The sequence below is a fragment of the Medicago sativa genome, chromosome 5, assembly GCF_051527215.1.
Source record: "Medicago sativa cultivar Bolivia chromosome 5, Bolivia_mono, whole genome shotgun sequence".
Classification (NCBI taxonomy): Eukaryota; Viridiplantae; Streptophyta; class Magnoliopsida; order Fabales; family Fabaceae; genus Medicago; species Medicago sativa.
Genome location: NC_140753.1, coordinates 11,309,791 through 11,332,573, shown reverse-complemented (window position 1 = coordinate 11,332,573; position 22,783 = coordinate 11,309,791). Strand labels below are relative to the sequence as shown.

Below are 22,783 nucleotides of genomic sequence, written 5' to 3'. Positions count from 1 at the left end.
AGTAAATAAGCTTAATTCAAATTGCATCAAAATAGGACAATATAATTTACATGGTTCGAACAACTCGATAGAGAATCATCATTCAACTCTAATCTAAAAGTGCTTAGTTACACATGGAACCAAAATACATCAAAAAAATATTATAGAAATTAAACATACATGAAGTGAAGAAAATTAGCCTCAATCTCAAACAAGATTGAAAAACACCGTTTCTAGTCGCACATATATGTCTTTAAGCCGTTGGGATTCTGAATATCTAACTATGGGTGAAATGGACACTTAAATATGCAATTTATGCACTGCACGTGCGCGGTGCGCATGACTTAAAAACAACGAAAGTTATTTTTCTATCATCAGTGTGTGCGGGGTGCGCAACTATCATCAGTGTGTGCGGGGTGCGCAAGTCTGTGCACGACATGAACCAGTCAGTTTCATCATATTTACGACCTTTAGGTCGCGAGGGGGTGTATGGATAAGGGACATTATCAAGTTTTTTACCTAACTATGGGTGAAATGGACACTTAAATATGCAATTTATGCACTGCACGTGCGCGGTGCGCATGACTTAAAAACAACGAAAGTTGTTTTTCTATCATCAGTGTGCGAGGGGCGCCAAGTCTGTGCACGACATGAACCAGTCAGTTTCATCATATTTGCGACCTTTAGGTCGCGAGGGGGCGTATGGACAAGGGACATTATCGAGTTTTTTTACCTAACTATGGGTGAAATGGACACTTAAATATGCAATTTATGCACTGCACGTGCGCGTGCGCATGATTTAAAAACAACGAAAGTTGTTTTTCTATCACCAGTGTGCGCGGGGCGCGCAAGTCTGTGCATGATATGAACCAGTCAGTTTCATCATATTTGTGACCTTTAGGTCGTGAGGGGGCGTATGAACAAGGGACATTTTTTTCTTGTTTTCTTCATTCTGCATCTATTTTTCATCTTTGATATGAGCTTGGAACTTGAGACGTTGTTTGGACTTCAGAATCTTCATTGTACTTAGCTTGGTCTTCTTACTTCCATAACTTCTATGAGATGTCTATGATCGGCTCAATCTCATGATCTACACAAAAAAGACTCTAAACACCTAGAAGTTGTCTACATAGGAAAGAAAGAGACATACAACTACTCACAATGAAACATTACAAATCTTTTCCTAAACCATGAGAAACTCACTATAAATCCTCTCTAACATCTTAGAATAAGCAAGAAAAGACTCGGAAAAAACTCTAAAAAACATCATATGATGAAGAGTCATAACCTCAAATTATGTTGCTTGCACTCAAATAACAAAAGTGCAACACATTCAATTTGCAATAAGTAGAGTAACATAACTTTTCAACTTGAGTTGATTATGGTGCGGAGATTCATCATATTGTATCACTTCAAACTAATGTACCACTTCCATTCGCTATGAATTCAATCGGAGCATTGTAGATAATATAGTTCATACTTTAAACCACACTCAATTTTATGTTCTCTCGCTCATAATTTCTCTCTTAGCAAGTCTGTTGGTTAACCACTTATCATCATGTTAATATCATTTTACTAGCTATAAACTTGATGATATTCTAAATAGTCATTCAAAATTGATCAAACGTACAATACACACTTTAGAAATATAAATCAACATATTCCAGTGTTGGTTGACCATTTATGCTCAAATTGGCAAAATCAACATAAAAACCAAGTCGATGGCTTTTTTAAAAAATAAATAAAATTAAAATTATTTTGCAAAGGTTATAAATCAATATTTCTTTGTAAAGACCAAAATCAAAACTCAAGATTTTTTCAGCAACCAAATACATATTTTAGTCTTAAAAACGAAACTACGATAAAGACATGGAAAATATTACATACAAATATGCCCGTACCGATTCCACCTCTGTCAAAATTGAAATGACAACCTATAAATGTCAATTTTGTCAAAAAAAAAAAAAAAACCTATAAATGTCACTAGAAAAATAATAAATATTATCAACTCATTTTTAGAAAGAAGATACAGGAAAAGTCGTGAGAAAAAGATCATGCCAGCTACTCCTTCCATTGCAACACGAGGAATGAAACTGACCAGGCCCCACCACCACGAGGAAGAAACTTTGATCATGAATCCCATATAATGTTTATTTAATGTTACTCACCATTGAAAATGCATTATAATTTTTGTGTGTGGCTAAAAAGGCATCACATTTTTGCATGTTATTATAAAGATTTTTTTTGTTTCAGAGATAAAATAGAAATAGCTTTTTTTTTTGAGAGATAAAATAGAAATAGCTATTATAAAGATATTAACATAACACAATAATTATGCATATAATAAGTGAAGTCAAAACTGAGTAGGTCCATCAGCATGCTATGGATAACGATTAGATTTAGAGGATCCACAGTGGATAATAAATATCAGAGACTCCCTTTTTTGTTTCTTTTTTGCTGACAGAGAGGACATACGTACACAAACATCGAACACGATACATACACTAACATGTTGATCCTGTTAATAATTTGATAAAATCACATAATTGAATGTAATTATATGTGTAGGTGCCGTATCGGTGTCGGACACGACATATATCCGACACCGGACACGTCTAAATCCAACGTCCGAGGAATGTATGTCATTTCATAGATAAAGGAATTGTGATCTATTATGATCATATATAGTTCAAAAAATTAGTCTCTATAATTATGCGTAGAGATCCTCGATACACAAAAAGAATGTTTTTCTCTCCTGAAATAGTGACGCAGTCGTGAACACAGAAAAATTATGTTGATTATGAGTTAGTTTTTTTACCCTTACATGTGGGGGTAGGTGACCATGAGACATGTTAGAATAATTCCTTTTTCTTCTTTTCTCATGTTTAATTTTGTATCTGGATTTTTTAATCTAATTCTTTCTGGCACATCTTGTATTGGGGAATTAGTTTCGTGATAATATATTTCATTTTAGCTTCTTAAAGAAATAAAAGTAACCAATTTAGAATGAAGGGATCTCTATATTACTCTCAATACAAATAGTACTTTTTAAAGAGAATACCATAGACATGCTTGAAGGAGTACAAGAGAATGGAAGGAGTACAGAGGAAAGAAAGACAAAGTACAAAAATTGACATAGTTCCACATCCTATTTTCTTCATAAGCCTTCTTTATATATTCCAATCAATTTTATGTTTTCCATCAGCAATTCTTGAAACTGTCTATTTATAATAAACTAGGTAGGACCAGTTGGACAAAAAAACCTATCTAAGTTTTAACACTACTACAATTTTATAACTCAAATCAATAAAAACTAGACTATATGTATATCTTTGTAATTTTGTTGATTATGTCTCTTTATTAGTTGGTGTAACACACCGACACATATCTTAATCTTAATCTTAATAATATACAAACATGAAGCAACAAATAGCAACTTTTTTTACACCAATCCAATGTGGCACATACTCAATCCAATGTGTCACAAGCTTAAGCCATCTACAAGTCTTTATCACATTTTATAAAGCTCATTTTATCATCAAAAATAGTAAGTAGGAGCTGAAAATGATGTAATCCACATTTTTTAACAATTAAAAAAGCATCAAAATTCATTTTAGACCATAAAATTTTGAAAGTGTTTATTTCCCTCCAACAAACATCATTTTCAGGTGTATTAATAAGAAAAAAACAAATGTTGAATTTGAAATCAGGCCCAATGCACCCAGCCCAACAATAAAGTATACTTTATCAGATTTTTTTGCAGACATTAAATGCAAAAAACACAAAAGCGTTGCTTTTCCCCTCTTCTGCGCGTGAACAACCTTCATTATCAGACAAACACCATTAACACAAATTCTGCACATCTCAATTCAAATTCACATCCGAAATTTGAATTCTCCCATTAAAATTTTCGCGCTCTCTCTTGGATTTCATTCTCTCATTTCCGTCTTCTCTCCTCTTTTCTTTCATTTTTTCTCAACTGCAATTTCACCAAATACAATTCTCAATTCTAAATCAACCGATTCCAATTTCACCAAATAGAAATCATTTTTTCGATTCAGAGGTAAGAAATCCAAAGAGGGAATGAAATCGCAGTTATCGGTTGAAGATCGATTTTACGAAAAAGCACGCGAACGGCGCGAGAGGTAAGAATTTTAATTTTTTTTCCCTTTGAATTCATGATTTGTGTTCATGTTCAAGATATTAAAATCCTCTCTTACTCTATCTCTCTCTCTCTCTCTCTCTCTCTCTCTCTCTCTCTCTCTCTCTCTCTCTCTCTCTCTCTCTCTATGTTGTTGTTACAGTATGGAAACTACGAAAGCTTCTTCAGTTTGGATATTTTCAAGGTACCGTTTATACTCGATAATAATTCAATTTTTTATTTCGGATTTATATTTTAGAATATTGGGTTTGTTGATTGAAGTTGGTCTAATTCTGAAAATGGTGTTGAATTTATTTTAGTTCTGTATTTGATTTGATTTATTTATGGTGAAATTTAGCACTCACCAAGTGTTTGAGAAAATGTCACAGTAAAAAGAATGTTAGTTTTGATATTGATTTTGTTTTGGATTTGTGTTGTTGATATTCTTTTGTTCATTTTTGTGATTTTTTTGCCATATATTTGAAGAATTCCTTTAAATCTCTGACTCACCGTTTTTTATCTTTCTTTCCATCTAAATTTTCAGATTTCTATTTCATCCACATTTTGATGTAATCGGTTTGTAGAGTGAGAAGAAGATGGTTTGGTTTAAGGACTAAAGGTAATGGATTTTCCGATTCAAAATTTTTTTTTTATGAATTTGTGTTGTGAATGGTTTTAACTTTTTGGTTTGTGTGTTTTCATTTGTGCTTTTTAATTTGAAGGTGTTGTGTCAGATTCAGCATCTCAACCTCACTATTGTTGAACAATTAAACTTATTGTTCTTTCCTTGTTCATTATTTATAGTTTTGTATTCGGTTGCCATGAGATTGAGTTTTAATTATTTTCATACAATGATCTATTTGCAGATACTACATTGGATGATGTATATGGTCAACTCAGGAAGAAATAATGAAGGATCTCATCATTTATAATTGGGTTAACCAAAAATTAGTGCACAATAAGGTAAACTAAAAATTATTACAATAAAATTAGTTTACCGCTCTATTGAATAGTGCAATGATATCTGTGCAGTAATGAAAATTTAGAGTCTTTGTATTTGGTGATAGACTATGTTTTTATTTGAGTGCAATGATATAATGTTTGGACTATTTTATTGTTTTCAATCATTGGACGATACATATCAATGACATATTATCAATTAGAACCAATTATTGAAATTAGTATTTATTTTTAAATTGTTCACTCAAATGTAATTTTGAAGTTTTGGAGTTTAAATTGAATCAACTTGATAATTAATTCAATATAGTTGTTCATTATCTGTATTGGGGTTTTATTCTAAAGATATCACCATGAAATAAAGTTTACTGGCAACTCTATTTGTAGTGTATATCTGTCATAGGCATAGTAGTCTAATACGACCTTTTGTTTTGTTCATTACGAACTCGGAAGAATGAGAGCTGTAATTTATATTTGGGTAACTTTCATACTATTTGGGTAACTACATGAAGGTTTCATACTATTTGGGTAACTTTCATGAGTTTTCATTGTTATATTTGTGTTTTTTATATGTATGTGCATGATTTGTTTTCTCTGTGTATGCCTCTTGCAAAAAGGTATCAATTTAGTTAAATGTTATATCATACAATTTGAATGATATTTATTATTTTGTTAAATGTTATATCCTGCCTCTTTCACATTTGCTTATTTGTTTTTTTATTTAGATTTTGATTGCAGGATAGTAACCGTCATGTAGATTTTTACTGCTTTCTTTTAATTTATTTGAATATTTTGTTTCTTTTGTACAAGGATTTTCTCAATGGGTAAATGGAAAGCAAATGGAGGGTGACTGAACTATTAAGAACAGTTAAATACTAGCCTTGGAATTCAGAAGGCCCCTCTTTGTATGGTAAATCTTTAGATCTTATGTATTTTGTTCTTCTTTATTGAAAAGAATAAGTTTTAAAAAGCTTGGAATTCACTGAACTTCACTATAATTATGAATGGGGGGACATATATGGCCGAAAATATAAATTAATGTCTCAATATTTGAGGAAATAAAGGAATTCCAAGTGGTCTCCTTTTTTCATTGTGGTCTCCTTTTTTCACAAGGCTTATGATGTTCTGAATTTTCTTTCATGAGTAAGGTGTAGTCCATGAAGCAATGTGAAGAAATCTAATATGAGATCCCTTTTATGAAATTATTACTTCATTGCATCAGCACCACCTGTTAGGTCACATTTCATTTATTTTATAAAGTGAAATTTACTTTAATTTGAGCCAGTGCATAATAGAAAATTCTAAAAAAGTTTAATGTGTAAAATAGTCTAAATGTTTGCTAGCTTATTTTGGGTTCTACTTTACTTGATCTCTCTTGATGAAATAAATTGCTGTCATATTTTGTGTATATGAATAAGTCTCACTCCCTTCCTTAGTCTTTTTGAAGAATAAATTTCCCTATCTGATTATAGATTGAATAATTGCCAACTTTTGTTTTTTTTTTTGAAAGAAACTTTTTGTTCTTTTTTGTTTATCCTACTTTGATTCATCAACCATATTATAAAAACATTCATCCAGGTCTGTGTTTTCAAATTATAGCTATAAAGTTGGACAACTTATGGGGTCTCCTAAGAGGAGGCATGTTCCTTCATATGATTCTTCAAGGTCTTCATCTTTTATGGAATAATTACTAGGATGGAAATCTATCACAATCATAGTAGTCAATAGCGGCGCTATAGCGGCGAATAGCGGCCGCGCGGTGCGGTGCGGTCCCGGACCGCTATGCAATAAGCCATAGCGTAGCGTTATGAGATAGCGGCGCAATAGCGGCCGCAACACTGCATAGCGGTTTTGCAGTCTAGCACCGCTATTTCATTTTACCTGAAAATACAAGTTTGTCCTTGGTTTAAAAAAAAAAACAAGGGTATTTTTGTCATTTTCGTCAAACCCTAATAACTTCAATTTCTCTCTTCATTCTTTCATTCTTTACAGCCGCATCTTCTCATCTCAAAAACGCATCTCATCTTCTCACTGTTCATCTTCTCAAAACCGCATCAAACGGCAGATCTGTTCATCTTCTCCTTACAGCCGCCGTTCCTCAGGTTTGCTCTCTTCTATAAATCTTCCTTTCTGTTTTGTTCATAAACATATCACAATATGTTTTGTTCTTCCTCTCTGTTTTGTTCTTCCTCTGTTTTGTTCATAAACGTATCACAATCTGTTCATAAACATATCCTCTGTTTTGTTCTTCCTCTCTGTTTTCTCATGAATGATTGAAAAAAACACAAATGACTTCGGTTATCTGTGAGATCTCTATTCTGCTCTCTGTTTCCTTATTTTTGTTGTTTTTGTGGACAACACAGTCATGGCAGCATCAGGTTCTGGTGTTCAATCAAACTCTATGTCTGTTGACTCATGTGCTCAAAGACATAAGCGGACCGGTGATAATCTCGACATTGCTTGGCAATTTAATCACTGGAAGGATTTGAATGATAAGAAAAAGATTTACTGTGATTTATGAATGTGTCATGAGATTTGAATGTTATATTTAATTTTATATTAGATATATGTTTGTTTATAATTTATAGTATTATTTATATAATTTGTCCACAAAAGTGATGAAATAGCGGTCATAGCGCTAGGCGCTATCCCGCTATAGCATTTTTGGGGTCGGCCGCTACGCGCCGCTATCCGCTATTAACTACTATGATCACAATCACCACATCTTCAGCAGAGTCCATGTCAAACAACTTAAGTAGTTTTTGGACTTATATTTTGAGGCCTAATTTTTTTTATTAGTGATGTAATAGTTGTGATGTAACCGATGTTACTTAATTTTTGCTTTGTGTCTTTTAGTATAGTTTACCTTTATTAAAAAGGAAAGAGACAAGAGAATAGATAGGAATGAAATTATCAATTGATATGAAATATGAATCAATGCAAAAAAAAAAAAATCATGAACTACAAAAATACTAGGACGTAAATTATCGTCATTGTCTTCCATTTAAGAACTGTTGCAACAGGGAAATTAATAGATTTGGAGATACAGTCTTCTATGAGATTTATTTTGGTTTTTTATTTTCTACTTTGCTTTTTTATTTTCTACGTTGCTCTATAGCTTAATATTGTTTATCCATTCTTTATGATAATTTCTAAATCCGCCCCTAAATCACGGGAGGCTAACAATAATTGTGCTTTCGATTCTTATTTAAATTATTTAAATAGAAATCATGTTCTTGATATATACTGGATACACTATAGAGCAATTTAATATTATTTAAATTAAAAACAGACAATTGAGCCAATGTTATGCCCTGCATTAGAAAGATGTTACTTACTAATTTTTTTCATTTACAATTTTTCTTTGGCAAATCTTATACATTAATATTACTTTATATATATTTCTGTAACATAAAAAAATATATTCCTTTCTGTAACTACAAAACTTTAAAAATGTTTCTAAGTTTGGTGCATTATCAAGGTTCCCCTCTTGACTATTTCCAATTAGACACAAGGCTTTAGTAGCATGAGAAAATCTATTTGTTTTTATCCATCGTTATATTTTGCCACTTTTTACTTATCAATTTATGCATCACGGGAGGCTATAAAGTATTTGATTTAAATTTCTATTAAATGTCCAAAGTTTCATATTCCTTTAAAACATCGAGTTACATGTGTTTCAATTAAGTTTCTATTTAATTAAGTCTACAATTTCATATTCCTCAAAAAGCATGGGAGGCTATAAGTATTTGATTTAAGCCACAATAGATCTTTTCTAGCCCGTGCGTTGCACGGGTGGAAATGCTAGTATAACTTTCATGCATCGGGATCCTTTCGACATAAAATCAAATTAACTTTCTATGGTATAAGTCTTTTTTCATTCTTGTCAAAAAAGGAAAAAGTCTATTGTCGTAGTATTTTCTCAATCACTCTGGCTCCTCTAATAATTACATAAAACTATCACGTTTCTACTATTTTGTAGACATTTTAATGCATTCATATAACTACTTTTGCATGGTAAACCAAAATATATGTTACGAAACATGCACTAATCAAGGGTAATATACCGGCATGAGGAGTGACTGATATAGACATTTTCTCTAACATTCACTCTTTTGTTTAAAGAAATTTATGTGGGTATCGCAAATTGTAATTAGATCCCGTATAAATAGTGAGACTCACATGTGTTTCACCATGTAAGAGATTGATGTTAGAGAGTGTAAGAGAAAGAGTATTCTTATCATTTCTCTATTAGTATTATTATTAGTTAGAGGAATGCTAAGCACAACCGCTTAGACACTCGCTATTGGATACTTCCTTTATTATTGGTCCAAGTCACTATTATTAAAATAGAAATGATATTTGAACATCTATTTTGTGACAACTTTTGCTACAACTTTATCTCTCATACTCACATTATTTTTTACTTTATCTCTCTATTGCTTTGATTTTCGTGCAAATACCTATTCTTTCTTTGCAAATTATGGTTGTCCCTATAAGTTGTCAATTAAAGGTTGTTCAAATAACACTCCTCTTATTAAAATGGTCTGCAAAAGGCAACCGACTAAGTTGGTATCAATTTATTATTTTATTAATTTAATTTAAAACAAAAAAAAACACTTAATTAGCTTTACGTTTCTAGACCTGGCGTTTTCTCAAAGTCCCTTTGTCTTCATCAAGTTCGTCAGTCAAAAACACATGGCAAGCAAAGAATTGGGTCTTTTGCACCACATCGTCAATCCTTTGAAATGCTGATGAAAAGAAAGCACTTGAATCATTGAAAAATTGTTACGGTGTTGATGTTGAGTAAAACGTAATCTGAGATGAAGATGTCAGATTCAAACAAATTTCATCAGTTCACTGTGAGGTTTTTTTGCATATAAGATAAAAACGAAAAAATAGAGAAAGACACATAATCATTTTCCAGAAAATCAAAGAACCCATTATTTTTAATAGACAAAGAACCCATTTTTTTTTAAAGGAAAGAACCTATTTATAAGAAAGTCGTATAGTATGTGTTCGATTGTTAAGATGTGGTAATTGTTTTTTAGCATAAGGTTGTTTCAGCAACTCTTAAAGGTTAGATCTGGGCGCAAAGAAGGACATGGGTGTTTTTTTTTTTAAGTTTGAATAAAAAAAAGATAGCGAGCGTTTGTAAACCAGCAATCCAGGTTAACAGGTACTTTGGTTTAAAAAAGTTGATGACGTGGACCAATGGGTGAGGGAGTGTCTGAGAGAGTGTAAGAGAGATTGCACATAGCATTCCTCTTATTAGTGAATACCGAAGGTGTGTTTGTTTTAAGTTAACCAAATTTATTCCTATGAATAACATATTGTTTGAAATATAAAGATGTGGATTTTATTCAAAGGTATTTAAAAAAAAATCTGTCTAGTTAACATTATAATATTCACACGGACCTTTTGGATTATAATAGGCGGTTACACATGAATTTATCTTTATCTTCATGGGAGCTTTATTCTCACCCTTTTTTTGGAAAGTTTTCTATTCGCAATGACATTTTATGCCCAAGAATAAAATTTAGTAAACTTGTAACAAACATAAACATGTATATTTCTATCATTTTATTCTTATGAATCTATGAATATAACTTGAAAGGAACACGCACCTTAAACTTTCATGTTCAACTTTAACAATAGAAAATTGCTGTTCACACATTTGAGAAGGCTGGGACACACATGTAAAATACGATTTTGCCCCCTCGGCAGTTAACTGCCGAGGAATTAAACATCCGGCTGCAGTTAACTGCCGAGGAAAACCTCGGCAGTTAACTACCGAGGAAAAGCAAAACGTGTTCTTCTTCTTCCACTTCAATTGTTTTTTTTGTTTTCTTTCTTTCACAACCACAAACTTCACTTTTCATCTTCTTCCAAATCAAACACTGTGCTACAGGTAACAGAAGAAGAGCAACAAAATCCACCTCCAACACAAATTAAAGATTGTAAATTCTATTAGATTCATTGACACAAATAAATTGGAAAATGAATTGAAGAAAACTGTTTAGAAAATTGACACAAGTTAATTGCTGATGGGAGAACCATCAGAAAAATGAAGGAAATAAAAGGGTGTGGCATTGATTCAAAAGAACTATGATAATTGAAGGAATAAAAAGTTCAGAAAAATAATGGGTATGAGAAAGTTATCAGCACAGGAAATCAGAGTGGTGCATGACTATCTCTATGAAATTAATAGCTTTATACTATGTTATAATTGAGAAAGAATAATTAAGATTGCAAAAAGGAAAAGTGGAGAGAAGAAACTATGAGATTGAAATATTTGTGAAGAAGACAATGAAGAAAGAAGGGTGTGGCGTTTACAACTCCTCGGCAGTAAAGTGCCGAAGGAGATTTTTTTTTGAAATTTGCTTTTCCTCGGTAGTTAACTGCAGCCGGATGTTTAATTCCTCGGCAGTTAACTACCGAGGGAGTAAAATTGTATTTTACATGTGTGTCCCAGCTTTTTCAAATGTGTGAACAGCAATTTTCTTAACAATAATGCTTATTTGACTTTTTTAAGCAATAAAATACAGATATCTTAGAACTAATATTCTCTTCCTTGCAACTTGCACTTATTTCATTATATAAAGAAAAGAAGCTTACAATTATTATTTTTTTATAAATTAAGTTTCAAATTTTTAAATGAGTAGGATTTCGATGGATCACTAGACTTCATGGCTTAACGAATTCTAACAAAGATACACTAATTTCAAAATTAAACATAAAAAATAATGGACATTTTACTATTGAATATCAAAATTTTAATGTCAAAATATCTCTTTTCATATATACAAATTTCAATTCAATGCCGTTAATACATCAAATCACGTGAAAAGAGAAACAAATTGTTGTGGTGCATGACTACATAAACAATCATATTGTCAAGTGTATTGAACTAGTATCTAAACCCGTGAAACACACTACTAACATTATCTAATCAATTATCTAAATTTGATTATGTATGCAATAATTATTCGCATTTAATTTTTAGAATACAATAATTGATCAATACTTTTTTTTTTTTAAGAATAATTGATCAATACTATACGAGTTAATACAATCATATTGTGTGTCTATTAAATATATGGATATAATTTATTTACACGGTTACACCGATATTATAAAACGTTTGAATGCACGAATCAATCATTTTTAAGTTATTTTACAAAATATCTTTACAAATACATGTATTTAATATTATTTGATTATATATACGTGTAAAAATGTCTTATATCATCCGTGTATATAAATTAATCTCTAAATACTATTTAGTAAAAAAAAAATGTCTTATATCATCCGTGTATATAAATTAATCTCTAAATACTATTTAGTAAAAAAATTGAAAGTGGATAATTTTTTATTAAGTTGTCAAAAATAAATAAATGCATGGATTCGTTGTCTTTTCGATGTTGCGATTTAAAATAGTTTAATAAACAATTAATTCAAAGATAACATTATTTTTTCAACTTAACTAAAGATTATGAGTTTGAATTCAGTGTAAAGATGCACTAATGATAAATCAGCTGAGAATAACTTTATTTTTGAAGGAAAATTGAGGATTGTGCCTTAAATGCGCTGGTTAAAGATTTGAAAGAGGAAATTATTAATAAATCTTGTGTGGAAAATGTTTATTTTTAAGGTTTCAATGTGTTGAATACATAATTTCTAATAAAAAGTTTATTCTTTAGGCCTTTAAACAAGTGTCTTAAGGGCACTTGACAACATTTCTATAACTTTATTATTTATTACAGAAATCTTGTCTGATTAATATGTGTAGATGCGTGTAGAGATACTAGTTCACACCATAAGACAATACCCTAGTATTTCCTCTCTAAACAAGACAAGATTAAGACAGGAACACGATAATCACTCGCTCCTAAATAAACTAAGGGTCATGTTAACATGTTAAGGAGCTTAAAATGGAAATTAAAAATAAATTTTAAATTGAAAGTATAATTTTTGCAACTTTTAAGACATTGAATGCACAAGTTCCAATAAAAACTTTCTACCTCTGGTGTCTTAACTTATGCCCCAAGGGCCTAAGTTAACATTTCCCATAAACTAAATCCTCAATCTTAATGACAAAGGAACATGATTTCCACGTGTCATCATCTAAGAGCTAGGTTGCATGATAGATCGAAGCACTAGATGCTGTCCAGCAATAAATTAAGGTTTCGCTTTCTGTAACGTTATTTATTTACTAAATTAAGATTTTTTTTACTCATAACATAAACATAGGTTGGATCCGATTCATGCCACACCATTCCGGTTGCGGAATCCATTTTTCACGGCGGTGTTGGTGGCGGACCCTCTTCGGGTTTTCGCCGGAATTTTCAACGCCTCCTTCATCTCCTTAACAGCTTTAAAACCCTCCGTGTTTTTCTGCCTCTGTTTCTTCGATTTGGTTCTTCTTGTTTTTTATGGATCCGGGTTTTAGAAGCTTCATTATCAAGGTTTTGCTTCTCAAGTTGTGATTTTTTTAGCTGATTTGTTCGTTTGAGGATTTTTCAGGTGTTGGGTCGTTTTTCATTGTGATTATTATTTTTTTGTTTTTTAATGCATTTATGTAAATTATTATCACAATTTGTAGATCGTTTTGACCATGGTGTGTGTAAATAGTTGTAATTCTTGATATATACAATATGAAGTTTTTGTTTTTGTTGCTGTTGATGATGATGTTTTTAGGTTATTATATTGTTATGTTGTTGGATTGAAAAATGTGTTCTTTTGTGATAATAAAATGAAGTATTTGCAAAAAGCTAGGTTTTTGTGATGTGGGTAAACATTTTTATAATGATTTATGAATGTGAGCAAATAGGGTTTTTTGATGTGAATGTGGGTTTTTTTGTTTTTAGGTTTTGTAAAATTGTGTTTGTTAGGGTTTCAATGCATTGAATCTAGAGCTATGTCTGCATCCAGTGTATCTGTTTGTACTTTGTAGTTGTTATATTATTTGCATGTGTATAGATATTAGCATACAAAAAATTGGATTAGTTCACATTATCATAACTTAAGCATGTTTTTATAAACTTCAGAGTGGAGAATGATTTTGGATCTGTTTTGATGTTTGCAGTTATTGTGCTGGTAGTAAGATTGATATGCTGAGCAAAAATGTCGTTGAGAAGCATAGTACGGGAACTCAAGGAGATGAGGGATGGGATTGGTAATACGTCGAGGAGAGGTGTGGCAAGTAGGCATTCACAGCGTCGGACAAAGTCGCATATTGTTCCTGATATCACTCTAACATCACTTGAACCTATTCAGCAGGGACAATGGGCGAATATACCATCTGAATTGCTACTTGATATAATTCGAAGGGTAGAAGAGACCGAGACTTCTTGGCCTGCACGTGCTGTTGTCGTTTCTTGTGCTTCTGTGTGTAAATCATGGAGGGCCGTTACACAAGAGATTGTTCAGACTCCCGAAGAGTGTGGAAGATTGACGTTTCCTATTTCGTTAAAGCAGGTGATTAATTCTTCACTCCTTTTTTGGCGTAATTGTTGTTTTTCGCTGCTTATCCATTTTGGTTGTTCTGTATCTTATGCTCTCTACTTTTTGTTTATGAATAGCCGGGTCCTCGTGATTCTCCGATACAGTGCTTCATCAGGAGGGACAGAGAAACTTCTGCATATCTATTGTACTATGGACTGGTGCCATGTAAGTTTGCTTCAATGTGGATAATGTTGCAGATGTAAACAATTTTTTTCATTCTTTTTTCTCAAAGGGTGTCATCTTGCATTTGAATTTTGAATCACTTTTGAAAACTTGGAGTTTATGAATTTAGATCTTGAACGGCTATTTTATTGCACTAAATATGTAGGGTTTTTCATATATAAAACAAATCACTACACATCACAATTACGTCATCATCTTGAGAACTTTCTCAAATTAATTACTTGGTGTTTGAACACGTGCATTACATGGTTTCGAACACGTGCACATGTGTGAGATATTTTAAATAAGAAATATACAAAATCGATTTTCTAAATCAAATTCACTACACATCACGATTACGTCATCATCTTGAGAACTTTCTTAAATTAATTACACGTGCATTATTTGGTACTCGAACACGTGCACATGTGTGAGATATTCTAAATAATAAATAGACAAAATTGATTTTTTTTTTTATTGTGATGCTAAATTTTAGGGCTAATTCTACGGCGTAGACCGCATCAGACCAATACTTGAAAATTGCTTAAAACTGTGATGCGATCGACATTGCCTCATAGTTAAGAAATTACTTGTTCGATGTTGATTCGACAAAAAAAGGAAGGGAGGCGGGAGTATGGGTGCCTCAACTCAACTCATTTGTTTCCCTTTATTTGGGTGATTTTAAAGTGCCGGTTCACCCTAGAGGCTGTCGGATTTTAGATTTATATAAATGAACTTTTCTTTTCTTTCATTGAAAAACTAGAAGTGCATTTCTTTGGAGTCATAGTATGAAATGGGATAATGAAAAAATGAGTCATAAAAAACTGCAAATAGATGTTCTTTTTCATTGTTGGATTGAAGTTACAACATATTTTTTTTTTTAACTTCTGACTTGAATGGGACAGAAATTGGCTGAACCTGTGGATACACCTCAACCGATTTGTGCTTTGTTTTCCTCCGTTCAATTCACCTTAATGATTTTGAAATTGGTATTTGAGAAGCTTGTTCTCTTCTGTTTTTTCTTATACAGCGGAAAATGAGACTGATAAGCTGTTATTAGCTGCCAAAAAGATAAGGAGGGCAACCGGCACAGACTTCATCATATCTTTGGTTGCTGATGATTTTTCTCGTTCCAGCAATGCGTATGTTGGAAAACTCAGGTAAGTTTTGGTCGATAGAAATTTTACTTGCCCACTTTTCAAATTTCCAACACACTCTTTATTTTATCTGCTAACTGATGATAAATTTTGATAGGTCTAACTTTTTGGGAACCAAGTTCACCATATATGACAGCCAACCTCCACACGGAGCTGGAATACAACCAAATAGCCGGTCCAGCAGGAGATTTCATTCTAGGCAGGTGTCTCCAAGAGTTCCAGCGTGTAACTATATTGTTAGCACCATTGCCTATGAGCTGAATGTTCTCCGCACTAGAGGGCCGAGAAGAATGAATTGCATCATGAATTCTATACCTGTCTCAGCTGTTCAGGAAGGGGGCAATGCTCCAACTCCTACATCTTTTCCTCAAATTACTGATGAGCATTTTTGTTCTGCGTCAGCACCAGAGCCAAAAGGTAAAGATCCAATTGGAGATTTAAGCAATTCAACCCTCGCAGAGTTGCCGGTTCAGAGCCAAGGGCCATTTGAGTCTCTGGTACTCAAAAACAAGTCTCCCAGATGGCATGAACAGCTGCAATGCTGGTGCCTAAATTTCAAGGGCCGTGTTACAGTGGCTTCAGTTAAGAACTTTCAACTTGTGGCTGCTGTTGAGCCATCTCATAATGTTTCTCCTGCAGAGCAAGAGAAGGTTATCTTGCAGTTTGGAAAGATTGGAAAAGATATATTTACTATGGATTACCGTTATCCACTCTCTGCCTTCCAAGCCTTTGCGATATGCTTGAGCAGCTTTGATACAAAACCAGCATGTGAATGAGATCCATGGTTATAGTCCGCTGGTTTTTTTCATCTATATATATGTATAATATAATTTGTTATGCACAATTCTTCAGCATGGTGAGATGCAGCCTGACAATCGGTCGTTAGTATTCTCTTTTATGTTAGTTGTATCTGGAGTTTTAACCTGTATGTCATTCTATAGCCCTGCAACTAAATTTAATTTTAGTGAATTTTCAATCTTATAATATATAGTTGCCTATATAGTTGCCTTGTATTTCTCACCACACATGGGTATTGCTGTTGTCGCTCGATTGTCATTGGTTATCATCCAAATACGCAGGTGACTCATACATACGAATTTGGCAAGAGCTAAATATAATTTATACTATGAGCTCAACCTGTAACTCTCTAATTTCGATTACAGTAAGAAATGGTTGCAGATGCTGCGGTTACATATTTTTTGGTTACATATTTTTTGGTCATTTGAGATCGAATGACACCAAGGTTGAATTTTTGAATCAGTGACACAATAGAGTTTGCAAATAGGATGATAAATTGATGAGAGAAATAACAGATCTTGTTGCCAGTCAATAGGTTTCAATAAGAAACACCATTCTCAGTCTTGTTGGTGCTTCTGATGTTGTAAACAGCCTTCTTACTCATCTAGTTTTTCTAGTGAAGTTTCCACTACATAATCTATTCTACAACACTGCCAAATAATTTGTAGTTAATTGTAAATAGTAACAACTGCTATCCTCGATTTGTTTATGCTTGCTCCTGAGTCATCAAATATTTAATAGTTATTACAATTAAATAATTAAAAACTTCTGTCAAACAATAACAATAATAACAAGCACAAATTACACTGATATCTGTTTTTACAATTAAGGCTTAAAATCTAGAAGTGTTCAATATATATACAATAAGAATAAACAAAATAAAATAGGAAACTGGTCTCTAGTATGTTGGCAGGAAGAGGGAAAAGGGAAAACTATAAGCTATTCTAACAATTAACAAGCCCTACTGTTACAGTGCCTACTGTAAACATAACCACCACCACCACCACTATACAATACAATTACAATACCTGCTGTTACAGTCCAAAATTAAGCAGCAGATGTATTGTGAATGAATATTTAGAGCTAAGAATGCTACAATATGAGATTTAGTAATATTCTCAAGAAAGGCAAAGCCAATATATCACACACATTCACAAAGATTGAGGCACACCATATATAAATCATATCTGCTATCCATCAATCCAAACTGGCTCTTATCAAGCATGTGATATGTATTCCCCCCACAATGGTATCACAAGGATATTATGACTTGAGAATGCTGAGGAAATTCATTTTCACCTTCTGGGTTTTGATGCATGTGGAGTAGATTTCGAGAACAATCCTAGTTTCTTCAGAAATGGTGATTTCTTTGATGATCTATTTTCTTCAGGATGACTCTTGGAATCTGTAGAACTGTTGTTGGTAATAATTGGCTGAGAGGACCTATCTTCATTCTCAACACATTTTGCATCTCTCAAAATATGAAGCAATTCCACGGCACTTTCCTTTCCTTTATCATTTCCATTCTGTGAGATATAGAAAAGAGGAGTGATAATATCTTCATCCAAAATCAACTTAAGATAATCCACATTTTGAGAACATGTACATAAAGATAGTAGAACATCAAGTGCATGTTCTTGCTCTTCATTACTTCCACTCTCAAGTATTTCAGCAATAGAACTTATGCATCCCTTTGTTTCGGCAATAGAATTTCTACCTTCTTCAGTATCACAAATGTTTTTCAATATATATATGCAGTATCTCAAAACAGCTCTGTCTTTGAAAAAAGGTAACAATTTTGGGATGCAATTGACAGATACCATGTGTGGACAAACTTCACTGTTGTAGGACAAATTGTAGATTATTCTTATAGCATGTTGTTGGAACCCTTTGTTATCAGAATCAAGTAACTTTAAGACAGAAGTGAGTGCATTGGATGCTGCAATTTTGGCTTTACTATTTCCATCTCCAGAAAGTTCTTCCATTATGGCAAGTACTTCTCCTATCACTTCTGAATCAAGAAGATTTGCCAACTTTATGAACGTATCTTCACTTAGGTTAGCCATACCATTTCTGAAAAATTACACACAAAAAAGTCATTATAAATTTATAATACCAAAAGCAGGTGCAAAGATAAAGCAATCAAGCAAACGAATTTTCAGGTCTGCAAGAAACTTAAAATTTGCGTGGATCAACTTGGTTGCGGAAATGATTAATATTCAAAAGAGTCTGAAATTTGAAATCCTCAATCATATCCATGTCGGACAACCTTAGGAACTTAATTATTTATAGTTTTATAGACTAAATTAACTCCTTTCTACAATTTCAGAAACTTTTGGATGATTCACTTTAGGACAATGCATCAGATAAAGAAAACGATTTTTGAACTATTAACAAGACCACATTTACAATTGAAAATAGTTTATATGGATAAATGTTAAATAATTTTTACAGAACACCATACAAAGATCAAAATTGGGCAAGGGAAGAAGAAATCATACCTGCAGTTGTTCACAAATTCCGACAGAAGCTGAGTTCCGGCTCTCAGCGCTTTTACGTCCTGCTGATCATTTGCATTGCTCAAAAATCTGACTACTGGTTCAACTAAATTTTCAGCTGACACTGACAAAGTAGCTTGGCTATTGCTTTTCATATGATCTTTCAAATCTTCAATGATCTTACATTGAGAATCCCATTGAAGATCATGAAGTTGAGGCAAGAGCATCAAATCTGTATCATGTATCTCTGCATGAACTGTATGCTTGTGAGGCTGAGAATTTTCATTACTCTTGATCATCATCAGATTCAAGTCATGATTGGTCTTAACTTGTGACACATCGGAACTAAAACTATTATCCAATGATCCAAGTGACATGTTGGTAAGATCCATTGGCAAGTTCAGATCATTGAAATAACTTCCCAAACTCTTAATGGAGGTGATTGAAGCATCCAACAACATAAAATCTTCTGTATGTCTACTTGGATCAGGAATGGAGACACCATTATTTTTGCACCACTTTGATATCAAGTCCTTCATGACAATATTTGGAGTCAATGTCATATGAGGTAGTTCCTTTTTTGTTTTTGGACATATAGTTTTACCCTCATTAATCCACTTTCTTATCCACATTCTTTCATATGTTACTCCAGAAGCAATGATAACAGGATCATACATCAACCTTGAGGATATTGGACACTTGTATTCCTCAGGTGGTGCCACTCTATCCGACTGATTCATCTCAGTTTTATGCTGATCATAGTTCATGCTATGATCTGACTCAACACGATTTCTTCGTCGAGAATCACGGCTAGAGTTATCCCTTGCAATTGGTTCTTCTCTACGAGAATAAAAATTATCCATGTGTTCTCCCACCAACATTAAGTTTCCATGCTTTTTCATTAGATACATAAGATATCTCAAGATTGTCTTCTTTTTCGGGTCATTTGGTCCAACTTTATCTAGAAACTTCTTGATAGATCGTTTCTCGATTAAAATGGCCTTTTGAGATGTTATATTCAGTCTTGGTGCTGCAAACTGAAGAGCTTTAACTTCAAAGTCGTCCATGGAATCTGAGGTTGAACCTTGATGAAGCAATTCTCTTACAACTCTCCCAGCCTCTTCTTCAGCAGAATCCAGAACAAATGTAGCATACTCAAGATCATCAATTATTCTAGAAACCTGCAACAGAAAGGATAAAACTCAGTTTGGATTAACTTGTTTATGGAAGTTTTTTCAAATACAATAAGTACTTAATTTTTAGTTTATGAAAAAGCACTCACACTTAAAAAAAAAGTTAGATGATGAAGAAAAAATTGACTAACCTCTACAGCCAACATGACTGGAACCATACCCTGAATGGGAATTAAGCTTTGTTCTAATGACTTTTTCGCTTTTTGGCATCTCGAAAGTACTGTTTCTCCTGTCACAGCCTGAAAGTAATATTAAAACCAACAAAACTATTATGCAACCTGTTGATTATGAAACAGTGGTCATATTTCATTAACTTGTTCAGAAAGTTATGCAAGTTAATTTCTTTATGTTTTTAGAAAGAAAAAAAAAAATACACACCAGGTAGAGTTTGCTGCATTCCGAGCAATGTTGCAGAAGTAATTTAGCTTTCTCAATTGAGTTGTTCAGAAAACATAGAGACTCTATTCCTGATGAACATCTTGGCCGTGCTTCCTCTATGTCCGGAAATATTCTCATGATGCTGTCCACTATTTGCATCAACTCTATGCATATTTTACTATGTACCTGTTAATTAACATAAATTCCGTCAATAGAATCCTTAGTTCGAACATCCAAGTTATAAGAGTTTAAGCGAAGACATGTGAATGAACGACAAATCATTTACAAATCAGATATCGTTTGTTAGTTAGATTGGTTAGTTCTGTTAAGAGTTTGTTATTCAGAAACATCTATGATATGATGAACAAAATAGTGAAATGCAATGGTATTTATTTATGTGTACCTGAAAGGAGAGGGTATTTGGAAAAGTCTCCACTTTTTCACCACTATTGGTTCTCATTAAGAGGAGTATCCTACAGCTACATATCAGACAAGGAAAGAACATATATTAAGCAACATAACAGATTCATGAATCCTTAACTGTAATGAAAGAACAAAATCTACTAGAGAAGGACAAGTTTATTTTGGAATACTCTTGGTCAATAGAGTAAAACAAAAGTAATTTTCATAACCTAAATTGAGAAGTGAGAAGAGGTCAACTTTCAACAAACATCATTGAAAATAGAAATATTGTATTATATTCTGCAATATATTTTATATTATTACTCAACATACAATAAAAAACAATTATATCTATATGATAATTTGCCAGAATCACGGTGAACCACCGTAATTTTGACAAAAATTACACTTTGTAGCTTCAACAAAATTATGGTGTCACCTAAATTTTGTCAAACTCACTATGATCTAAACATGGTTATAAGTCTCTCCAATAAAATCGTAAGCCATTTGATTAATCAAAGTTGATAAATTCAGAGGTTAACAATTTGATTGGAGAGGAGTATAGATAGTTTTCTAGTACTATATGTGTCATCATGCTACCAAACACAGTTTGAACTTTGAACCTAAAGATAAAATAATAGAAACTTTTGAGAGTAAGGAGAATGAATTACCTAGAATTACACGTTACTATTGAAGAACCAATTAGACTACTATTGAAGAACCACCAAATATGCAAGCAACTTCCAAACTAATAAAGTGCTATTGGATTTCAGTTCTTGAAAGAAGCAAAATAGCCATTGATTTTACTACTAAGATGCAAGGTGAACAAAAAACAACGGTTCAATGAAATTTGTATATTGGTGTAAAAAAGTGACATATTTTCAAGCTCATGAGATTCTTGGAACAAAAGAAATAAAAAAAAGGATAAGCTAAATGATGATGATTTAGTGAAAATAAAGCAAGCATAGCCATGAAAATTGAAAAGGATAATGAATAATGATGTGTAGTCATGAAAAAATAAGAGGTATTATTGGTTAAAGTATGTGATGGAAGGGTTTCAAGGAAAGAGGGTCTAGTCAACGTGATATTCTATTGATTTAGGCTTTATTTGAATGTAGGGTTTTTTTTCATGACCAAGTCGACCAAACATGAATGAAAGAAAACAAACAACCTCATCATATTGCGGCTTTCTATTTCAGCTTATGTCACCCAATAGTGAAATATAAATTGGCTTTTTTTTGGTATCATAAATAGAACTGTTTTAATTTTTTCGTCCTATTGTGGTATTCAGTTCACATTAGATAATAAAACAATTTCGAAGTTTTTTTCACGTTTGAAAATGACAACATTTTCATTTTCATTGGGAAGAAGGAGATTACAAAAGATTTTGGTCATAAATCAAGTATAATTTTCAAAATTGACTAAAGACATTCACTATATTGAAAATTAAAACATACTAGAGTTACAAATTCAGATGTTGCAATTTTTGGTTGTTTTGATGCCAATGCAATTTTATGTCATGCAACTTTAGTTTATTGCAAGTATTTTATAATGAAATTCATTATTTGATATTATCATTTATTATTTTTTTACGGTAAAATATAGTGAAAA

At 32.6% G+C, this 22,783-nt stretch overlaps 2 protein-coding genes, 1 long non-coding RNA gene and 1 other non-coding gene across 7 annotated transcripts; 2 read left to right on the top strand and 2 right to left on the bottom strand.

Moving 5' to 3' along the window:
* Positions 1–3,743: 3,743 nt before the first annotated feature.
* On the top strand, positions 3,744–6,787 carry LOC146919993 (uncharacterized). Its single transcript, XR_015011650.1, has 6 exons — positions 3,744–4,124; positions 4,284–4,325; positions 4,665–4,739; positions 4,987–5,083; positions 5,888–5,987; positions 6,656–6,787. It is a non-coding gene; the product is annotated as an uncharacterized LOC146919993 (long non-coding RNA).
* Positions 6,788–11,205: 4,418 nt separating this feature from the next.
* LOC146919992 (small nucleolar RNA Z221/R21b) lies at positions 11,206–11,291 on the bottom strand. Its single transcript, XR_015013076.1, has one exon. It is a non-coding gene; the product is annotated as a small nucleolar RNA Z221/R21b (small nucleolar RNA).
* A 2,024-nt stretch (positions 11,292–13,315) lies between these two features.
* Positions 13,316–16,889, top strand: LOC146919991 (tubby-like F-box protein 2). 3 transcript variants are annotated; one of them, XM_085713379.1, is made up of 5 exons: positions 13,316–13,545; positions 14,166–14,557; positions 14,662–14,749; positions 15,777–15,906; positions 16,001–16,889. In XM_085713379.1, exons 2-5 carry the CDS (start codon positions 14,204–14,206, stop codon positions 16,677–16,679), a joined length of 1,251 nt encoding a protein of 416 aa, XP_085569505.1. In that variant the 5' UTR covers positions 13,316–13,545; positions 14,166–14,203; the 3' UTR covers positions 16,680–16,889. The 3 variants fall into 3 exon arrangements, with proteins under 3 accessions (XP_085569505.1, XP_085569506.1, XP_085569504.1); XM_085713380.1 differs by having other exon boundaries at positions 14,128–14,557; XM_085713378.1 differs by having other exon boundaries at positions 13,316–13,603.
* Positions 16,890–17,459: 570 nt separating this feature from the next.
* LOC146919990 (U-box domain-containing protein 5-like) lies at positions 17,460–22,098 on the bottom strand. 2 transcript variants are annotated; one of them, XM_085713377.1, is made up of 6 exons: positions 21,844–22,098; positions 21,174–21,249; positions 20,771–20,956; positions 20,524–20,631; positions 19,203–20,380; positions 17,460–18,774 (listed from the first exon to the last, which is right to left on the bottom strand). In XM_085713377.1, exons 2-6 carry the CDS (start codon positions 21,228–21,230, stop codon positions 17,997–17,999), a joined length of 2,307 nt encoding a protein of 768 aa, XP_085569503.1. In that variant the 5' UTR covers positions 21,231–21,249; positions 21,844–22,098; the 3' UTR covers positions 17,460–17,996. The 2 variants fall into 2 exon arrangements, with proteins under 2 accessions (XP_085569503.1, XP_085569502.1); XM_085713376.1 differs by lacking the exon at positions 21,844–22,098 and having other exon boundaries at positions 21,174–21,290.
* Positions 22,099–22,783: the final 685 nt, after the last annotated feature.